This window comes from Astatotilapia calliptera, chromosome 1 (genome assembly GCF_964374335.1).
Source record: "Astatotilapia calliptera chromosome 1, fAstCal68.1, whole genome shotgun sequence".
Lineage (NCBI taxonomy): Eukaryota > Metazoa > Chordata > Actinopteri > Cichliformes > Cichlidae > Astatotilapia > Astatotilapia calliptera.
The window spans coordinates 17,682,695-17,702,913 of record NC_137422.1 but is presented as its reverse complement, the minus strand read 5'-3'; the positions used below and the strand labels follow the sequence as shown (position 1 = coordinate 17,702,913).

The following is a 20,219-nucleotide window of genomic DNA, read 5'->3' as shown; positions in this document are numbered from 1 at the left end:
GAGATTCTCATCATGGATGTGCAGCCGACAAATCTGGAGCATCTGTGTGATGCTGTCACGTTAATATGGAGCAAAATCTCTGAGGAATCCTAACAGCACCTTTTTGAATCTGTGCCCTAACAAATTAAGGCAGTTTTGAAGCTAAAACAGGGTCCAGACTGGTATTATGAAGGTGTAAGTAATGAACTAGATGGCGAGTGTACTCCCACAACAATATTTTTTTGAAAAAGAGGGCACTGAAGGAGTTCTAAGAGCCACAAACCAATCAGCTTGTAAATTGAATGTTGCAGACAATAAAACCAGACCTTTTGCTTACTAAATGAAAACCAAAGCTTCGACCTTGATTAATCTCCCAATTATTTATTCAATTAACTAATTAATTAAACTTCAGAACCTTAAATCAGGTTTCGCCCTGCTGTGATAGCCACATAAACCATTTATAAATTCAAGCATCAAACATGCATGTCTGAGAAGTTTTGACCTGTTTCACCAACCAAAAATTCAGCTGAAGAAAGCTTGAAGAATTATTTGAGAAACACACTCATATGTCAAAGAAAAGGCATTCAACAGTTGCACAGTTGTGGTGTTAACAGGCCTTCTAAATCATTTTAAGGAGCATCTTATGCATCTACAAGCTCTCACTCAACACACTGAAAAAGCTGTTAGAGCAGGAGAAAAAAAAACTTCGGGAGAAAAAAAATAAAAAATCCAGCCAACAATTCACACAGCTTGAGTTCAGGTGTTATAGATGTGTTGTGATAAGAATTCATCTTATTTTATAACTCGCAAAAAAATGTTCCCTCCGTGCAATTCTGTAAAACGTCAGAGTGACGAATGGAGCATGCAGCGTATTTGGGTTTGCTCATTTTTGACTGAAGCAGGTTTCCAGGCTATGCAGCGAGGACCAGCGCTAATCTTCACAACCTCTTCACACTTCTTCAGCTTGTGTCAACAGCACTGTGAGTCAGTTAGCCATTCATATGCTGCTACAGATGGTCTCATCCTTCTTCTTCAGCTCTGCCGACGACATGATTCATGGGGCTCTGTGTCTTGATTTAGGGTCTCTTTCATATTTCTACTCGCCCACAGCAGAGAGGCATTTCTCTAACATACCCCTGAGGCAGTGACCCTGGTCTGCCTGGCCTGTCTGCCTGAGAGGGAGGGAGGAGGGGAGCACTGCTGGAATCAACAAAATGCACACAAAGCACACACACAGCTGTAGGTGAGATGCACATATAAGCTAAAGCGAACTTGTATGCACAAAGGCAAACGAGTCAAAGTCTATGTGACTTTCTCACAAAATGTGCTGTAAAGTCAACAACGAAAACACATCAGGATCAGGTGGACAATCCAAGCGGGGCAAATAAGCGTTCATTTGAAGTCAGCGCCTCCACCAACTCATTAACAAATGACAAATTAGACCTCTGTACCCTTCACTTTACACACTGCAACTATTATCTGTTATTATTTCCACACCAAAATCCAAATAAATCAGCACATCTTAAAAAAATTAAACCAGCAGCCTCCGATGATTGTTTGCCCACTCAATCTCAGTTTACTAGATTTGTATAATAATAACCTTGCATGTTTCCCTTCTACATGGAGTCGAAATTTTCCTCCAATTTAGCCTCGATGGGCTTCAGATTGCCTTGTCAGAAAGGACTATAACGAAAGACTGTGCGCACCACTTCCTTATCGCTACCAGTAAATTACCTCAGGATCAGATACAGGCTGCCAACTCGCAGAAACTCCACTCAGCAGACACAGAGAGAGAGAAAGAGGGAGGGGAAGATAGAAAGGAGAGAGGGCGGGAAGAAAAAAGTGTCAAGACATGACAAGAGCAGGAGAGTAGCCCCATGGAGACTGATTTCAGCTGCTCTCAAAGGCCATCTGATGTTATCTAAAGATCATCTACAGTCACCTACACTCACCTTTTTACACTCCACCCAGCAGCTGGAGTCAAGCACCTGTCAATCAAAACGTTCATAACCTGCGGCCACAACAAAACGCCTTTGTCTTTGCGGTGTAATTAACAGAGGGGGTGATTCTAACTTTGACAAAATAATGTTAGGGAGAGAAACGAAGGCAAAGATCTCCTGCAACAGTTTGTAAAACACGTGATCAGACGTTTCAGTTTTAAGGAATGCTGGAGTGACCATGCACTGGTGTTCCCAAAGAGACAGACGACTCGGTCATTTGTAATTTGTCACTTTGAAATGTGTTATTAGTCACATCACGTGAGACTTTCATGAGCATCAAAGAAGCAAAACCCAAAATGATCTTTTTTGCTGTCGATGTTTTTGCCACTTTTGATCAAGAATGTATTTAAGTAATGATTAACAGAAGAAAAAATATATTTCAGCTCTAATGTTGTGTGTACAAACAGGATAAATATGTGACATTTAAAAAAGCATATCTAACAGAAAGTCTAACAGAACTGATTTCTTTATTTTTTTGGTTGCTAACAGAAGCAGAGTATCACAAATCAAAATCTGTAATATTCTTTATTTTATGGTTTTTTTTGTAGTTTCACCTCTGCACAAAACCACAGAGAATTTTAAATTGAACAATCAAGATTTGATCCAAGTGCAGATTTTCAAAATTAATTCAAGAGGTTTTTATAAATTACAGCCCTCTGTTTTGTACAGTCCCCCTTTCTCAGGGGCTCAAAAGCACTTAGGCAATTGACTGACAGCAGTTTCGTGGAAAAGCGAGACTTGTTCATTCTTATTTCATGACAAAAAAATTAAGTGCTGAATTTTAGAGCTTTCACTATAATTTTAAAACTGAGGCCCAAGGAGATGTCAGGGCAAGTCTGACAAACCAGAGAGCTCCTAACAATCTATTTCCACGGTTAAGAAAAATAGCTTCACAACATCTAACCAAGCCAAGAACACTCTCGAGGAGGCAGGTATCATTGTCAAGGTCTGGTCAAGAGTAGAAACACAAAGGTTACACTGGATACACTCAGGAACAGAAAGGCCAAGTTCGACTTTTCCGGAAAACATCTTAAAGAGAGTTTGCATGGATGAAACCAAGATGAACTTGTACCAGAACGATGGAAAGGATAAAGTATGAAGAGCATGATCTGAAACATAACACATTACCTGTCAAACATCATGGAGGCAGCGTTATGTCATGAGCATGTGTAGCTATCAGTGGAACCTGGTCACTAGTGTTTATTGATGATGTGAGCGCTGCTAGAAGCAGCAGGATGAACTGTGAAGGGTACAGGGTTTTACCTTCTGCTCAGATTCAGCCAAATGCTAGAAATGCTAGAGGTTCATAGTACAAATGGAAAATGACCCAAAGCAAACTGCAAAAGTGAGCCAAGAGTTTCATGAGCTAAAGAAATGGGGAATTCTTCAATGGCCAAGTCAGCAGAGCATGCCTTTCAGTTACTGAACACAAACCTGAACGCAGAGACCCACAAGCAAGTAGGAGGTATCTGTGTTAAAGGCTGCTTCTTAAAGAAGCAAACAGCATTTGGTGATGTCCACAGGCTCAGACTTCAAGCACTGACTGTAAATGAATCTCATCCAAGTATAAAAAACAATCCTTACATCTAAAATCACCTAAGTTTGAACCTGTAAAAACAGGGGACTCTGCACAGACACAGCTAAACAGTTAATGTCTTAAACGTCTCAAATTAAAGCTACATTCACATCTTCATCATTTAATTTGAAGGAAGCAAAACTACAAAAATTGTCTTTGTCCGAAAAACAATGGATTCATTTCATTAGACTCCTCAACAGGGAAAATTACTATATTCATCTAATCATTTAAATAATTTTTCATCACACATATCAGTTCTTTGAATTCAGCTGAAGTGTGTTATTATACTGTTTTTAAGTAAATATATTTGTTTAAATGAGTATGACATATAAAAATAACCACTGCGTGCTATGACAACATAGTGTAGCGGTTTACACATCTTCTTAACAAACCAAAGATCCACCGTTAGATCCCGGGAGGAGACAGAAATCCCTCGGGGGGTTCCATCAGGAAACGCATCCAGCATAAAAATCTGCCAGATCAAATATGCAGAGCTACCTGCTGCAGCGAGCCCAAAGCAGCTTCCTTTATCAGATCCAGTTACAGTTCACATGCATTTCACGCCAGCAAATATGCTGGTATTTTTTACATGAAATGGACTGCTTTTAAAAACACTTCTCATTAAATAAATCCTTAAAACTTTAGGACTTTGTTTAGGAAAAAAATAAAATAAAACTCCAGGGAGGATGATTTAAAACACATGCACTCCTTTCATGGTGCATTTCAGGGGTTCATCTGTCTGACAGAGCATCATTTCCAACTTATTTTCATAATTTATATCTTTCACATGACCCCTGACTTTTGGCATGCTTCTCAACTAAAAAACAAAACAGAAAACAAAACTTTTGACCAATCCATAACAATTAAGCAGCCAGGGTGATTAATGCATCGATATTAATTCGATTCAATTAGCTCTACTAGCAGGCGACTTTACTGAAAAGTTGCAGGGATTTTTCCACTGGTGACCACTATCATATCAGCCGACTCCTCCTGACAGTTCAGGTGATATATTAAAAAAAGTGGCCTCAGAGACTTGTCACTTTTGTAGCTTTGGGGTGTGAAGGTATGATTAAACTCGCAGCAGAGTCATCTGGATGCAGGCGGCGGTCTTTCACACGCGTCGAGGGACACTGTGGTACAGACGTGCCTCGACTCCTCTCTGCAGCATTGTGGGGAGCAGCTCCAGCGTGGTGGAACCGAGCAGATGGTGAACGTATGCGGCGCTCATGCATGCCATCATCACCTTCATTAGTTGAAGGTGACATGTGACATCATCGGGCCCGTGTGCATTATGGGGGCCAGAAAGAGTTGTTTGCTTCTTTTTCTTCTTTTCATTGGTGCGTGGTTCAAGGTTGTCGATGGGAGGTATTGTGAGTAATCACAAGGCGAGTGCGTGCACGCACACACACACTCGCACACACACGCACAGACTACATCTCGAGCCTCCCCCACTCTCACCTCCTCCCAGCATTAAGGTAAATAAGGGCTTCCAGCAGAGAGCCAATGAGCACGGGCCACTGAGCAGAGATGCATGTTTGTGTTGCCTTCCTCCCAGGACCCTGCTCGTTTATCTTGGCTGTCAGGTAAAGGGCAGACTCAGAGAAGGTGAAACTTTTTTTTTTTTTTTAATAAGGCCGGGCTTGGTTTCCATAGAAACTGCAGGACAACATTACAGGGACGATGATAAGAGAGCAAAGTCTGGTCTCAGGGCATCCCGCAGTGTGCCACATTGTTGCTGGAGACATTTGTGTTTACGTCAGAGAAATGAAAGAGCTATTTAGATTAATTTTCAGGTAGCCTCCAGACTCAGACCTTTTACTGCAGGAGGTGAGATTAATGAGAGCGTATTCACACCCAGCTTTCAGCTTAGGTCAGGAGCTAAGAGGGAGGTTTCCGCTTATAAAGAGGTGCTGAGTCTTCTGTGGGTACAAGCTCCCTGATAAAGGCAGAAAAAGGACCTCCAAAGACTGCCCTGCTGTTATTTTATTTATTTTTTTACTTCTATGATAAGGAAATGATACAGCTGGATTTGCCTTTTGAAGAATACCTGAAAGATATGAGGCTAAATTACTGACTGTAACTTTGAAAAAATAAATAAATAAAATAATGGGGGATAGAAAAAAAAGGGCTCCATTCTAAAAATGTCAATATTGCAAATGAGAGCGACCCACGCAGTCAGAATATTCTCCCAGCTAAAAGAGCATAAAGAAGAAACAAATTGCACAGGTAATGAATACTTAATGACTACTACATTTTTCACTTTGTGGCAGTAAATGGGATGCATGTTTAGTTAACAAATGAGAAGGAAATCAAAGGAACAGAAGGTAGCACATGCACCGTCAAAAGCCTGCAGCCCAGAGATAAACCAAGACAATGATACAGAGATATGAGAGTCTTTTGTTTCCAGCCACAACCCTGCAAGAGAGAAAATTAAGTCTCTTCTGGAGCAGAAACTCAACATGGACATCGTCCACGAACCGCCATGAAGTAAATATGAAACGAGGCCCCCGTGATAAGGCAGCAAACACGTCTAATTCTTGTGCAGACATGCTCAGAGCCACTGCTGAAAGTGCCGAACTCACCATTAGGCTTTTTTGTCATGCATTCAATCGACAATACGACCATCTCAGTGACAGAATAAAAAACACACACAGCTCTCTGCACATGAAACAAACACAGAAATATCGGGAGGTTTATTGTCAATGTCCACTGCTGAAATAGCTCTATTAAATTGTTTACTGGTCTGATTTTCACAACTATTCCCCGCTATGAGCTGTGATAACAGCTTTTGTTATCAAAACAATATTGCTGTGTCCTTGCGATTAAATCACGAGGCAGGACTTCTCCGTCAGCCTCTCCAGCTCTTTATAACATTCTTTTACGACTAAACAAATAGATCAAAGGCAGGGCTTCTCTCACCGCCGCTCCTGTTTTACGAGCATTAACTTCACTTTTTTTTCCTACCAACTCTATGTTCCCTGTTTTTCAGCGGCCTGTGATTTATACCTGAGCTAAAGAGGAAGAGCGCTCCGCGGGGACCGACTCTGCGTTTGCTCGACGGTGGGCGGAGGAGGCCGAGAGATCGCGCGAGGGTTGAGGGTGTGCGCTCTGACAGCTCATCAGTGGACAATGAGGCCTTGGCTGTTAATGTCCTGCTACCTGGCATGCTGCAGGGCCGCAATCTGCTCCAGATGCTGGAGGCAGGCGTCCAACGTCTGGTGGCAGGGGAGGGGGGAATCAGTGCATGAGAGGCAAATGGGAGCAGAGTTGCTGAAAAATGAAAGGGACACGCAAACACGCGCGCACATACAACATGCGCCACCTGCCGCCAGTCAACTATAAATTTACAGTTTCTTTGGTGTGGTGGTCTCACTGGCAGTTACTGTAGCAACATCACTGATAATATCTGAGCACAAATAAATGAAATCTCTTTTCCAGGAGGCTGGATTGAAAAATTTATCTGTTCAGAGCAATCATGCATAATTCGAGAACAGGGAGGGTAAAGCAGACACACACACACACACTCACAAGGATACAAGAGGGACTTATGAACTCAATTTAGGCAGCCAGACAGAGTTCTTGATTCTGTCACTTGGGATAATCGTCAGGATGTGGTACTCTGACCGAGCCCCCGCGTCTAAACCCAGGCAGGATATAAGGTCATGTTGGAGTGGAACTCTAGCCATGCAGCACCCAGACCTCAAGTGCTCCAGTGGTTTTGTGGTTATCTGCAGCAGCCAGCTGTCGCACAGAGGAGCTTTTCAAGAACGTCCCCTCTCCTCTTCCTCTGCTTCTCAGCTTTCTCCCACTCTCCCTCTCTGCCCTAATCAAAACCGTCCAATCAAGCCCGCCCATCTCCGTCCTTCTCCCGTGTTTTAACTTTGGGAAAGATGGGTAAGATGTGAATTCATGTTTGTTGCTAAATTTGAGCCTAACACAAGACACTAATACAGCTTCACAGTCTGTTGGTAGCTTCTGAGGTACTGGTGAGTCAGGATGTTTGGGGTTTTTTGTTTTTTAATCCAAGGTTTGAAGGGAAGCAGTTCTCTTACTTGCATGAAAGTGACTAAGAGGACAGCTATGCATAATATATTTGACAGCGCATGTTTAAAAGGTTATTCCTTCCTGTTCAAAATTAGGTCAGTCCATCGCTGCAAACGAACGGAGGAGGCGCTGAGACTCGATGTTCTGCAGCGTGTCTGTTTATCATTTAAATTTTGTTTTCTGTCTGTCACTGTCAGGGACAACATGGATAAAAACCGCCGTTCTACGGCATACATCATCAGAACTGAGGAGCAGAGGAGTGATCAGCAACCTGGCATGGTCTTTTCTTTGGCATGGGTCTGGAACCCAAAGTGGGAGCTCCACCTACTGGCCAAAGCGAGGCAGAACTACCTTTAAAAAAAAAAAAAAAGCAGGCCTGAAGCTGAAAGGTTTGGATTTACAACTGTGGTGACAGCTGAATGTGACACGACTGCTTCGCCGGCAGGTTTATTAATGGATGAAGAGCGGGCGTAGTGTGTGCACTGAACAAAGAGCCAGCTGTGGTATCATGTTTATTTGAGGCTGCACAGCTGGAGAGCTCTTTAATACATGCACATGTAGAATGACTTTGGCATAAGGTAATTATTTTCAAATCTTGTGTTTTGTTGGAGGGCTCGACACAGACCTGTTTTATGCAAAATAAATAACAGTTGCAAGTATTTACTCTTGCGACTTTATCAAAACACAACATGAGGAAATGGGCAGAAGTTGCAGCTTTCTTTTTTTTTCTTGAAATTGATTCACACAATTGATCAAAGCCATCTAAAGCAGACACAACCCTGAAGCAGCAATAGAGAAGCATTTCATGTTTTCTAGGCTATACAGCAAAATATTTAGACAGTTTAGTTGGTACTGAACTTATGAGGGAAAACAGTTTCAAAACTTTTAATAAAAGACATTTAAATTAAGTTAACTGAGACTTTGGAAAGTAGCTTGTCAGAGATGGTGAAAAGTGGATTCTCTAAGTGCATCTCGATAACATTAGGGTATAATTATAATAAAAAATATAATAAAACAATACCTCCTAGTAGATGGGCCTGTGGTATAACTTTGAAAATTTAGCTGATTGATCTTTGACCTGGGAATTCAATGTCTTCTGAGATCTTAAGCAGGTGCACCTGTGTTATGACTTTCAAAATCCTACATCACCTTGTTCCCGAGTGATTTTGTTCCTGAGATTTTCAGAAAACCTGACCTTTGACCTTGAGCTCAAGGTCACTGGGATTTGAACTCAGCCAAGTTTTTAAGTAGCTGCACCTATAGCATCAAGATGGAAATCCTAGATGATGTACTTCTTGAGATATTGAATTCACAAGATTTTCAGAAAACTTGACCTCTGACCCTGAGGTTGAGGTAACTGAGATTCAAATTCATTTGCGATTTTTAGTAGATGCCCCCGTGGTATGAATTTCAAAAATCCTGCAACATCGCCTTGTTTTCGAGCTAACACATCAATAAACTTGGGTCTCCACCCCACCTACCCGGCTGGGTGACAACAATACCCCATCAGCCTTTTACAGCTGAGGGGTGAAAAGGTCAAGGGTACCCAGAGCTCTCTGGTTTCCCATTTGACTTCTTTAGTCCAAGTTCTACTGATCATACAGTCCATGTGGAAGGAAAGGAGAGATTGCATTTCCCAAAAATTAAGTCTCAAAATCATGATGTGATAAAAAATAGCTTAATAGCTGTTTTTTTAATTTTGGTGATTTTGTAAACAACAAATGTAAGAGGATGTCTTAGTCACAGATATCTGCTGCGAGCACAGGAAGCCCCTGGAAACCTGGCCGCTGGCACCAAAGGCTAAGTCAGCAGACCAGCCGGCAGGTTTCCAGCGAGGCTGCTCGTTAGATGTTAGAGATTAACACAAACATCAAATGATTCCATCAGATTTTGCTCCACTTGGTGATTTCTATGATATAACCGCGACTTTGATTCTGATATAAAAGGGAGGGAAAAAAGCATTGCTCAGAGACACATGCAGCATGGGATTAAGGGTCACCAGCAGTCATTGCTGAAGAAGTTGGACAGTGCTCCCATATTTTAATATTCGGCGTATGTTGTCCCCTCATGGGAATTTTGCACTGAGGCTGAGACAATCCTCAAATGAGCTGCGTTCCCTGAGCAGGCTGGGATAAACTAAGCTCTTGATGCTTCTTCAGTGGATTCCCATTAGCAGAGCTTAAATGCTGTCATTTCATCTAAGCCAGGGCAAAAATCACCTGAGCTTCACATCTAGTTGGGAAATAGATGTGAAAATGAGCCAAAATTATAAGCAAACGATAAAGGAGGAAAACTGAAGTGAGCAGCGAGGACCTTCACATAAAGAATCAGTCGGTTCCTCTGCTCACAGAGCACACATTGAAGACTCCAGGGCTACAACTCCAGGGCTCTTATTACCATGTGATTAACCTCTTCAGGATTAACCGGGCAGCAAAGACACGGCAAAGGTCAAAGGTTAGCACTCAGACAGCCACTCCAGCATAAAAGGTGCCCTATTAAATGAAAGGCCACGCTGAAATCTGCCCGCCTGTCTTCAAGCATCTTTTTGTTACACACTGTGGCATTCATCCCGCTGTACTCATCACTACATGTTAAACTCCAACAGCATGCAAGGTCAGTTGCCTTATTACCGTAAAAATACCAAAAAAAAAATAAAAAAAATGTTGTACTCAATTAGAAAAAAGCACTTTGAAAATATAAACACGCAGCTAAACACCTGGTGTGTGTTGGCAGCAGTGAGAAAGACTGCAGGTGGGGAGGAATTAAAGTGAGCCTACGCCGGAGGAGGTAATCATGAATAAAATATCACACTCTGGTACTTGTTGAGGCTTTCTAGCACTGGTATAACAGCTGGTTGTTTTCATCCGCTGGTAGGAATTGTAAGAATGGGAAAGTATTTACTACATAGCGATGGGAGCACCTGAGCCATGATGCCAATCAACAGGCTGATGAGTACTGAGCAGTCAATACTACTTTATTACACGAGTACTCAGTACTGACCACGATCAGCTTTGAAATTAACATTAATAAGTTCAAACTCTGCATTTTACATGGTTGTGAAACCACTTAAAATCCTTAAACTGCCTCTGCGGTGGTTAATGGAACAGCAGATATCTTAACATTTGCCTCAAATAAATGGAGGTAAAAGAGCACCAGCTGAGGACTAGTGCTTGAAAACAGGACTTGAAAGAAAAGAAAAGAAAAGAAAAGAAAAGAAAAGAAAAGAAAAGAAAAGAAAAGAAAAGAAAAGAAAAGAAAAGAAAAGAAAAGAAAAGAAAAGAGCCTTATAAATACAGGCACAGTAAAAGGAAGTACACCCCCGTCGGCTCTGAGGTTTTACATATCAGGACATTTTAAAAGATTATCCAGGCTATATTAATGTTAGGTCATTAAAGCTGTGATGAACAACAACACATGACATACTACGCTCTTTTTATTCAGAGGTGGCTGTGGCTCAGGTGGTAGAGCGGGCCTTCTACCAGTCCATGTGTCGAAGTATCCTTAAACAAGATGCTGAGTCCAGATTTGTCCCCAGTGTGCCCATCAGAGTGCGAATTAATGTAAATGTTAGATAAACGCAATGTATGAAAGTGTGTGCGTGAATGAAAAAGCACTACTAGTGCTCAAACTGAGTGGAGGGTGTTCCATAAGGATTCGTCTATTTACAAAATCCAGAAGCTGAGAAAAGCTCATGATTCAGGATCCTGTAGAACCAGCTTTTGTAGTAACAACCTGAAGTAACTGTTTTCAGTCTCTCACATTGTTATGAAGAAATTCTGAAATTCTCTTCAAGTTCAGGTTTGCATTGAGGCTCAGCTCTCCTCTTCAACATTTAAATCAGATTGAGCTCTAGACTTTGACCACAGCAGCACGCTGATTCTTTACTTTAACTGATCCTGTTGTAGATTTGCTGATGTGGTTGGAATCATTGTACTCTTGCATTATGTTCACACGCTGCTTCTGCATTGGGGCTTAATTTTTACAAAACAACACAGTATAATATATCCAGTTCAAGTTCATCTGAGGTTGTAATGACCTCATTTTAAGGACCGGACTTTTGTCATGATAATATCTTGAAGCATAAAACCTTAACATTTAAAGAGGTTGAACAGCAGCTGACCGAAAAATGGTCAAAATTCTGCTTTAAACCTGGACAATAAAGACTACAAAGCATTCAGCGCCAGTTAAGAGACAGCTTGCATGAGAACATGTTATTACAGATCAAAGCAGCAAATTACGAGGCTGACTGCTCTGCAGGGATTGTAAATTGAATAAGTTTTTCTTATTCTTGTCATATTTACACATCCACGGCTAACACATTGCTTCTGTTCCACACAGAGCCTCGCCGTGGGGTTATAACAGGTGAACTTAGCTGTCACCAAAAGAAGAAGAGAAAAAATCTGTTTATTATCTATAACACAGATTAATTCCTCTTGCGATTTCTTTCCCTCCCAGCATGAGCGACAAACCGGGAGACAGAGAAAGAATGGGAGAACTAATTCCCCCTTGAAGCAAGGCCACGTCATCGACATGAGATAAAAGCGGCTTGTGTTTTTTCTTTTATGATCTTATCTGATTGTTCTTTATCTCTTTGTTTACCAGGGACCGTGATGAGGACATGCATTAAATCTCTCTTAAATCTCAGGCTCCTGTGTCATGTTTTTTGTGCTCAGCCTTTTTATTAAAAACGACAAAGCTTTGGTTGCCTTAGTCCTCCTTTAAGACCATAAAACAATCTGTGCCAGCACACACAAAGAGCTGTTATAAAAGGCATCCGTGCACAATCCAACGTACAGTTTCAGACACATAACACGCGCACACGAACACACATACACGCGCACCAACTGCACTAATCGTTTAAGGTCTCAGAGGCCTCGATAAGCTTCTGTAAATCAGCCACCAGCCAGCAGTGAGTTTTATTCCCCTCTCTCTCAGTGGATGTTGGGTTATGACCCGTAGGCAGGAGGTTATTTATTGCTTTTGTCTCAGCTTGTGTTGACTCCCAGCCACTCATCTATGGTTCTAGGCTAATAGAAAGCAGCACAAGATTGCAGATCTGCAGGAAGGCTGCTAAGCTGCAGGGACTTCGCTCGATAGTCTCCTCGGAGCCCGGTCTCCCCCGATTCTTAATGTCTCTCAATCCTTCTGCTTTTGCAGTAATGGCAAAATCAAAATGAAGTGAAGCTGTGAGTGAACCTGAGGTGAAGGACTCCCTATCAATACGTGTTAGCGTGAAAGTGGAAGAAAGAAAGGAGGGTTAAACTGCAGAGGAACGCCCACAGACCATAAGCATTTCCCAGCGGCTGCTGCCAGACATGATAGACAGGCTGCAGCCTGCTGGCCTGCCTCTTTCTCCGGCACTTAAGAAACATCTCTATTCTCAGAGATGGCTGCACTCCATTGCGATGGAAACCCGAGGTGTTAAGGCAAAAAATAGCAGAAGATGAAAAGAGTAAATTGTCGACAGCAGAATGAAACTTAACCTTGATACTCCGTCTCCATAGTAATGCCACTTCTGATAAGCAGCACTGAGCTACTTTCTTAAGAACTCTGAATCTCTCCGTTTGCTGCGAACGTCCTTTTCCCCCGCTCCTTCCCTCTTACCTTCACACGGCGCCGCGAAACAATCTCAACACAGCTGTCATCCTTTACAATAGACCGTCTAACCTGAACTGGCAACTCCAACCTCACTGTGGCTTGAAATACAGGCCCACCTGTCGTTTCAGCAGCCCTGACAGCAGCTGACAGTTAAGAGGAACAACCGCAGACTGAGAATATATGAAGGGGTCCTTGAGTGATGACAGCACGGGTAAGATCGAGAGCTGTGATGTAATGGAGACAAGGCCACTGACGGATACCGTGAAAGAGGCCAGGTTGTCTGCTCCAGCTCACAACCATTCATATCCAAGATCTATGTGTGCGGGCAGTAACAGCTAATAGATTAATTCTACAGTGGTGTCATGGTGTTTGTAGGGGGCAATATATACGAGCAGGGTCAGATGGTGCACAAACAGCCTATTCATGACAGGAAAGAAGGAAACCTTTGACCTCATGTAAAATGGGATTATACTTCATGTTTCAACAATATTGCATCCGTCGTTTTAAACAGTTTAAGAACCTTATTTGGGCAAATTTAAATCAATCGGGGAGATAAGTTTATCTTTCCATCCACAGCTGATATTTTCAAATCATTACCTCAAAGTCCGCTTCAGTCCTTTTACACTCGAGCCTCTTTGATGCACACAAAATTCCCTCCAGTCTCTCAAAACAGTGACTCTTCAATCTGAATTTTGGGAAAGTTTCTGGAAGAGCAAGTAAAGGGACGGGTATACTGAGCAATCACACACACATTCATACAAGCACTTTTTCCTGTGTCTCAGCGCTTGGACTAACATTTGCACACACACACTCGCACCGGGGGAAACTCAGATACGGTGACAGGCAGACTGCAGGGATCTACCGACCTTCCAGTTGGTGGGCGACCCGCTCTACCTCCTGAGCCACAGCCGCCACTGAACTCGTGGATCGCTTTTGGGCTCAGACACTGAAGATTCTTCAACCGTAGACTAATGTTTGGGCTCTGTGTTGTAGCTAGAGGCCCAGCTGTCATCAGTGAGAACAACTGTTCATATGAAAGTTTGAAAGTTTGAAATATGACAGTTTGAAAGAGATCAATGTTTGGTCTCTGTAAACGTTTGAAGTCCATGCTGAAATCCAGACTTGTAAGTGTCATAAAGTCATAAAAGGACAAATTTAAAGAGAGCAGTAAAGAGATGCACAAGAAGACAACCTTAAAGGGTTTTTTTTTTAAAGCAACCAAATCTTTGAACTACATTATTGTTTTATTCTTGTCAGTTCATTTAACAGTTAGTCTTCCTTGCAGGCAGAATTCTCCACCCAGGGTGTCATGTTAGATTGCACGTGTGGCTTCAAGTTTAGCTGAGACATCACAGATAGCGCCTGCATGTAGGTATGTTGGTCTCAGCTGGGTGAGACTAACATACTAGCAAGAAGATTGCAAAGAAACTTCTAGCAGACGAATGTCAAAGCAGCCTCCTCGAGTCAAACCGTGCACGTGCATGAATCTGCAGAGTGAAGCTAAAACATCACATCAAAAAGTGTCACTTCCTTCCAAACTGCTGTTAGCAGTTTTCTTTAAGTAAGCCTATCAACCAAAAACAAAACTGTTTTTCAATTCACATGCATCTTTTAGGCATTTGAAAATACCTGCAGTACCATTTCTAATATGAATTTGATGAATCCTTTTGTATCACTGAGTGTTGGCGTGTCTCCATCAGCATGATGTCAGAAATTAAACGATAAAATTATCAGTGACGGATTCTGACAGCATGCCCGCTGGCTAAATAAACTACAGATGGGAGACAAATTAAAAGAAACACCTGAATATCACATCAAATTTTGATGATTATTTCTCCAAAAACACCCTTGATCCCTCTAAATTAATTTCAGAGGCTTACAAAAAAAACATCTTATCTAATGTGTCACCCCGTCTGTATGCATCATTTACATCTTTAAAACAAACCTTTTAACGATTTCTGTTCCGTTCCAGCAGGACAGCGCGTCATTGGATGCGAGGTCGCTCGCACACAGCTGATCAGCCAGGCCGCCGTAGTAAGTGAGGTACAGACGCAGACTGCTTAGAAAATCCCTGCAAAAGCAGCAGCCACATGGAAGTGCGCAGCTAATTAACTTGTTCAATAAAGCGTTGTGCATTTTAATTGTGCATAAAAACCATTTAAAAAAGACGAAGAAGAAGTAGAATGGCACCATTTCTCCACATATCTGACATCTTCCTCCCACTTACTTTCTCCTGTTAGCGAGTGAGCCTCCCGGCGCTCTGACAGACGCTTTAAGAGGGATGGATTCTCTGCTGCTGCTGTGCTGGATGCTGACCGACTGAGCAGGCTTCCTGCTTGGTGGGCCGCACAGTTTGTAAACCTATAACCCGATGAAACAGACAGAAATTAAACACTCTAAACACTGAGGGAGAAACAAGCATTTAAAGAATTCGCTCGTTAAACTGTTCTGGCGCATAACAAATTGGCCTTAATTTATAGAGGTGAGTGGCACATGTTTATACTGAAGCCATTAGTGCAGCCAAGCCTATCATGTCCAATTTTTGAATCTACTGTATGTGCAGGGTTGTTGAGCAGCAGCAGCTTTAGTTGACCACTAGATGGAGCTGTGGTGCCTCAATTAGTTCTGCAAAGTTGATGTGCTCAGAAGCAAGCACCCCGGGGCTTCCAGTTCCCAGCAAAAGCTGCCTGAATTGAGCTACACGTCAAAAGAAAAAAAGTGCCTCTAAAGATGTTCTCATAATATTGAAGGATTTGCAATTTCTGACCAAACAAACACTGATGTACCTGTGAGGAGTTATTTAATTTATTAAAGGTAATTTATCCTATTAAACCTAAATAATACCTTCAAGACTTTTTCAAATTCCTTATTAATCTCCTCTTAATCTCAGACATTAACAGATCTACAGTGGACACCAGTTTTACCTCCTGCAGAACCTCAGCACAGTTTGAACTCTACTCATCTCAAACAACATTAAATCATTCGTCATGATCTAAACCTGTGCCGAGAGCCGCGGTCCATTTTCCTGAGCATGCCTGACAGCATCACGAACGAGCCTGTGAATTCCCAGAAGCACTTGCTCCAAATCCTGAGGTCCATGCATCCTTGCTGACAGGCCCTCCAGCGAGCGTACAAACTCCCTCCAGTGGATGTCAATCTCTGCCATGCTCGCCAAACACCCTCGCATCACGTTGATGCAGTAGCCCATGCAGGGCTTGGACTGGGTTAAGCCCTGTGGAGCAAAAATTACAGAGCGATCAGTGCTGACGATAAAAGAAGTTTCATTAATTCAGATCGATACGCTTGCTTCAGAGAGGTCCATCCGTACCTGGCAATGAGGGCAGTAGTGCATCTTAAGCAGGGCCCGTCTGCACTCGCGGCTTAGCTGTAAGTGGTCCGTGGTATTGATGACTTCGATTCCCAGGTGCAGCGCCTGAAGAAGAAGCTTCCCAGAGACCCCGGAGCGAGCAATCTGATCGGCCAGGTGACCGGGCACTCCGCCAAACGGTCTGACGCTGCGGCTTAATGACCTCACGCACTCGGCGTGGCCCAGCGATACGCCACTGAGGCTCGGGCTGATGAGGTGATCGTAGACCAGAGGGAAGAGCGCGTCAAAGAAGCGCTGCACTAACTCATCGACGCTGAACTCAGAGCCCAGCAGGAAGAGGCTGATGTCAGTGAAGAGTTCCCGCACGGGACCCGCAGCCTGATCAGCCATGCTGTGGTACAAATCCTGGAAGAGGGTGGTGGTGTAATTCTCCGCCTGCCACAACAAGGCCTCGAAGGACTCTGAGATAGACAACAGGAGAAAGAAAAAATTCAAAACTTCATATTTCAGCACCTTTAATTTGAACTCTACACTAGGAGTAAAAGATGTGAAAGATACCTGCTATGCAACAGTCATCGTCACGCCTTTATTGACATATACTGAGGTGTCAGAACTCATCATTAAGGAGGATGTCAAATATATAGAAAAGGGTTAAAGCCAACAAGAGCAGGATATTCAAAAGGAAAAGCCTAAAAATCCTCCAACAGAGCTTCTAATAATGGCTAAAACTGCTCTGGCATGAACAGAGCTACATACACAGTACAATACTCTTATAGAACTTCTGCTTCCATTAATACCAAATCAAGAGAAACAGAAAGGAAGACGAGTCTCTAGGGCTCCCAGCAGGGGCTGCAGCTCCCCGCGTCTTTCCAGAAAGAGCGAGGGGAGTACGTGCAGGGAAGCAATTTGTTCTCTAATCAAAAGTTGAGCTGACAAAGAAAAATGGCAAAGAAAGAGACTGGAACACACTGAAGTGGGGACTGCTGTGATACATAATGTGAGTGGAGCTTCCGTACATACGCAGTGTTTAACCAGTGAAGCGATTCAATTCATTTAATTCAATTCCTCTGTGAAAAAGGAAATTGCATCTATCCAACTTGCACACAAAAGGCACGTATATTCCAAGACCAATTAAAACCATGTTTGACTCTTTGTTTCTTCTTTCCTGGCTGAACACGTAAAAAGTCGCACGTGAGCGTAAGATTTCCTGAACATGATGTGAGAACGCCTCTGCGTTTTCCCTACAGGACGGATAATCCTAGCACAATAGGGCATGGTTCACAAGGGCAGTAAGCTGGCCTTTATCCCTTTGTCTCGGCTTATACCTGAGCCACGGCCTTTCTCACATCATGTGCTTGTCATGAGTTGTGAGGCAAAAGTAAGGGCGAACGCCTGGAGCTACCTAGAGGGGGGGGCCAAGAGTCTGAGAGTGAGCTTAGACTGTCCAATGCTGCATAATACGCACCGATGCAGAAAGATTGACCGAAGGCCCCCTGGTGAGGGCGATTGCAGGGCGGACAGAGAGGGATCTGGCATGCCTACAGGCGCACCATCTCAAGAGGCAGCACTAAACACCGAGTCACCAGGAAAAGAGCGTGATCACAGGCCTTCTGTGATCTCGAGACTCAAAGATGTGTGTTTGTGTGTGAATGAGAAAAAGAAAGCCGCGCCTCCTACACAGCAAGTGCTCTGGTCAGAGAGCAACATGAAAAACAGGGAGAGAGCGTGTAAAAAAGACACACAAAAACGGCACAGACAAGAGCAGCAGCTGTTGGAGTGTAAGGTGTGTTTGTGCATGCATGTGTGTGTGTGTGTGTGTGTGTGTGAAACAGACACGCATGCAGACCGTCAGAGAAACGGAAAGAAATATGTGCTCACAGAGTACAGTTTGAGATTTTTACTGCCTCAGGTGTGTGAGGCAGAGCAGGCAGAGTTATGAAGGGTCCCACGGGGATTATAGTGCATGCTTCGGGGAGGGGGGGTTTACCACGTTAGATTATGGAGTTAATGAATCCCACCTGTCAAAGCACGTAATGAATATCTGTGGAGTAAACAAATTTGTCTCTGTTTTATCTCTCTCGCTGCTTTCTTCTCCCTCTGTTCCCTGGGATATAAATCTCTCATCATAGGTACATTAAAGCGAACTTAAAAGGCTTGAATAATAAAGCTGATCACAAATTCTGCTAGTTCACAGCACCGACACAAAAGCTGCCTGACATGTTATTTTTCATTGAAGATGGTGAGTGGGAAGCAGAGCCTCTCACATGAAGCCCTTGTCCGACGGCCAGGCTTCTGGGTAAGCCTGAGGACAGAAATAATAAGGAGAGCGAAAAACTGGAAAGATGGAAGGAAAGTGATGCGGAGGATGAAAAGAAGGTACATCTTTTAATATTTGGGCCTGTTTAAAACTGCTGAGATCGATGGTTTCATCAATAAAGGAGGGCAAAAGGTTTGACTTGGTGGCAGATCGAGGTTCAACCGTCAACACTCACATCTGCTTCAGAGCAAGAGAGAAATCCACAAGCAAAATCCCAGGACGACAAAGACAGCAACCAGCTGGCTATCTTACAAAACTGGAGTTTCATTTTAGACTTTTCCTGTCCGCTGTTTGGTTAGTTTAAGGCAAAATTAGAGCCTTACCAACACATAAGCAAGCCAATATCAGCCATCTGCAAATCGAACGGCATTTGTAACTGTAGGTAAATGAAAATGTAAGAAGTAAAGAAGACAGCGGGAAACACCCTTCAGCCACGTTGTTAGTGTTGATGCTGCGTGGCCCAGCACAGCTGATAAATGAGTAAGTAAATAACAACACAATAGTTGGTTAGGTTAATGAAAGGTCAAATCCTCCAACCCACAGGCGATTCAAAACATGCGGTATTCTGCAGTGGAGCTGCAAATCTTTTATTTCCATCCTGCCTAAATAAAAATGCACTAATAGATGTGCAGTGTGGATGATATTTCTTTAAATGTTCTAATTGCCTATTTTCATATAAAAGCATTTTAATAGAAACTTTAGAGAGTTTGTTTCTGTCTGTTAAAAACAAAGCCGAGGATGAGACAACGTGCCCGTCCTGCCCGTGTGTATTCTGGCTGTCAGTGACCCTCCCAGTCATGTTTGCATTTCTGGTGATGGGAGGAGGAGATGCTGAAGCAGCATGATTGAAATCACTGTGGAGTGACTTTTAATGAATGTCTGCTCTTCTTAAGTAACTACAGCAGCTTGATATACGTGTAAATGCTGCCTCACAACCACACAGCAAAAGTAAGACGGGCAAAAAACTTTGTTTGACCAGCTATGGAAAATATTACGTGAGAGATAAAAAGCAGCACGGTGGCACGGTGGTTAGCACTGTTGTCGCACAGCAAGAAGGTCCTGAGTTCAATTCCACCATCAGGCCGGGGTCTTTCTGTGCAGAGTTTGCATGTTCTCCCTGTGTTTGCGTGGGTTCCCTCCGGGTACTCCGGCTTCCTCCCACCGTCCAAAGACATGCAGTTTGTGGGGATAGGTTAATTGGATAATCCAAATTGCCACTAGGTGTGAATGTGCGAGTGAATGTGAGTATGAATGGTTGTCTGTCCTTGTGTGTTAGCCCTGCGACAGACTGGCGCAGGGCTACTGAAAGGGTAGCCAAATGCTTACGCTCGGGTGAAAGACTGCATCGATATATAAACTTCAAATGTAAAATTGGGG

The 20,219-nt window shown here is 43.0% G+C and overlaps 1 protein-coding gene across 1 annotated transcript in view; it reads right to left on the bottom strand.

Annotated features, from left to right (window-relative positions):
• The window catches only part of gpc5a (glypican 5a), a 141,904-nt gene that overhangs the window by 92,976 nt on the left and 28,709 nt on the right, over nucleotides 1–20,219 (bottom strand). Inside the window, exons 3-6 of the mRNA XM_026165737.2 lie at nucleotides 16,526–16,986; nucleotides 16,196–16,429; nucleotides 15,425–15,558; nucleotides 15,143–15,268 (exon numbers count right to left, since the gene is read on the bottom strand). Coding sequence (XP_026021522.1) covers nucleotides 15,143–15,268; nucleotides 15,425–15,558; nucleotides 16,196–16,429; nucleotides 16,526–16,986 — 955 coding nt within the window. The remainder of the gene's footprint in view (nucleotides 1–15,142; nucleotides 15,269–15,424; nucleotides 15,559–16,195; nucleotides 16,430–16,525; nucleotides 16,987–20,219) is intronic.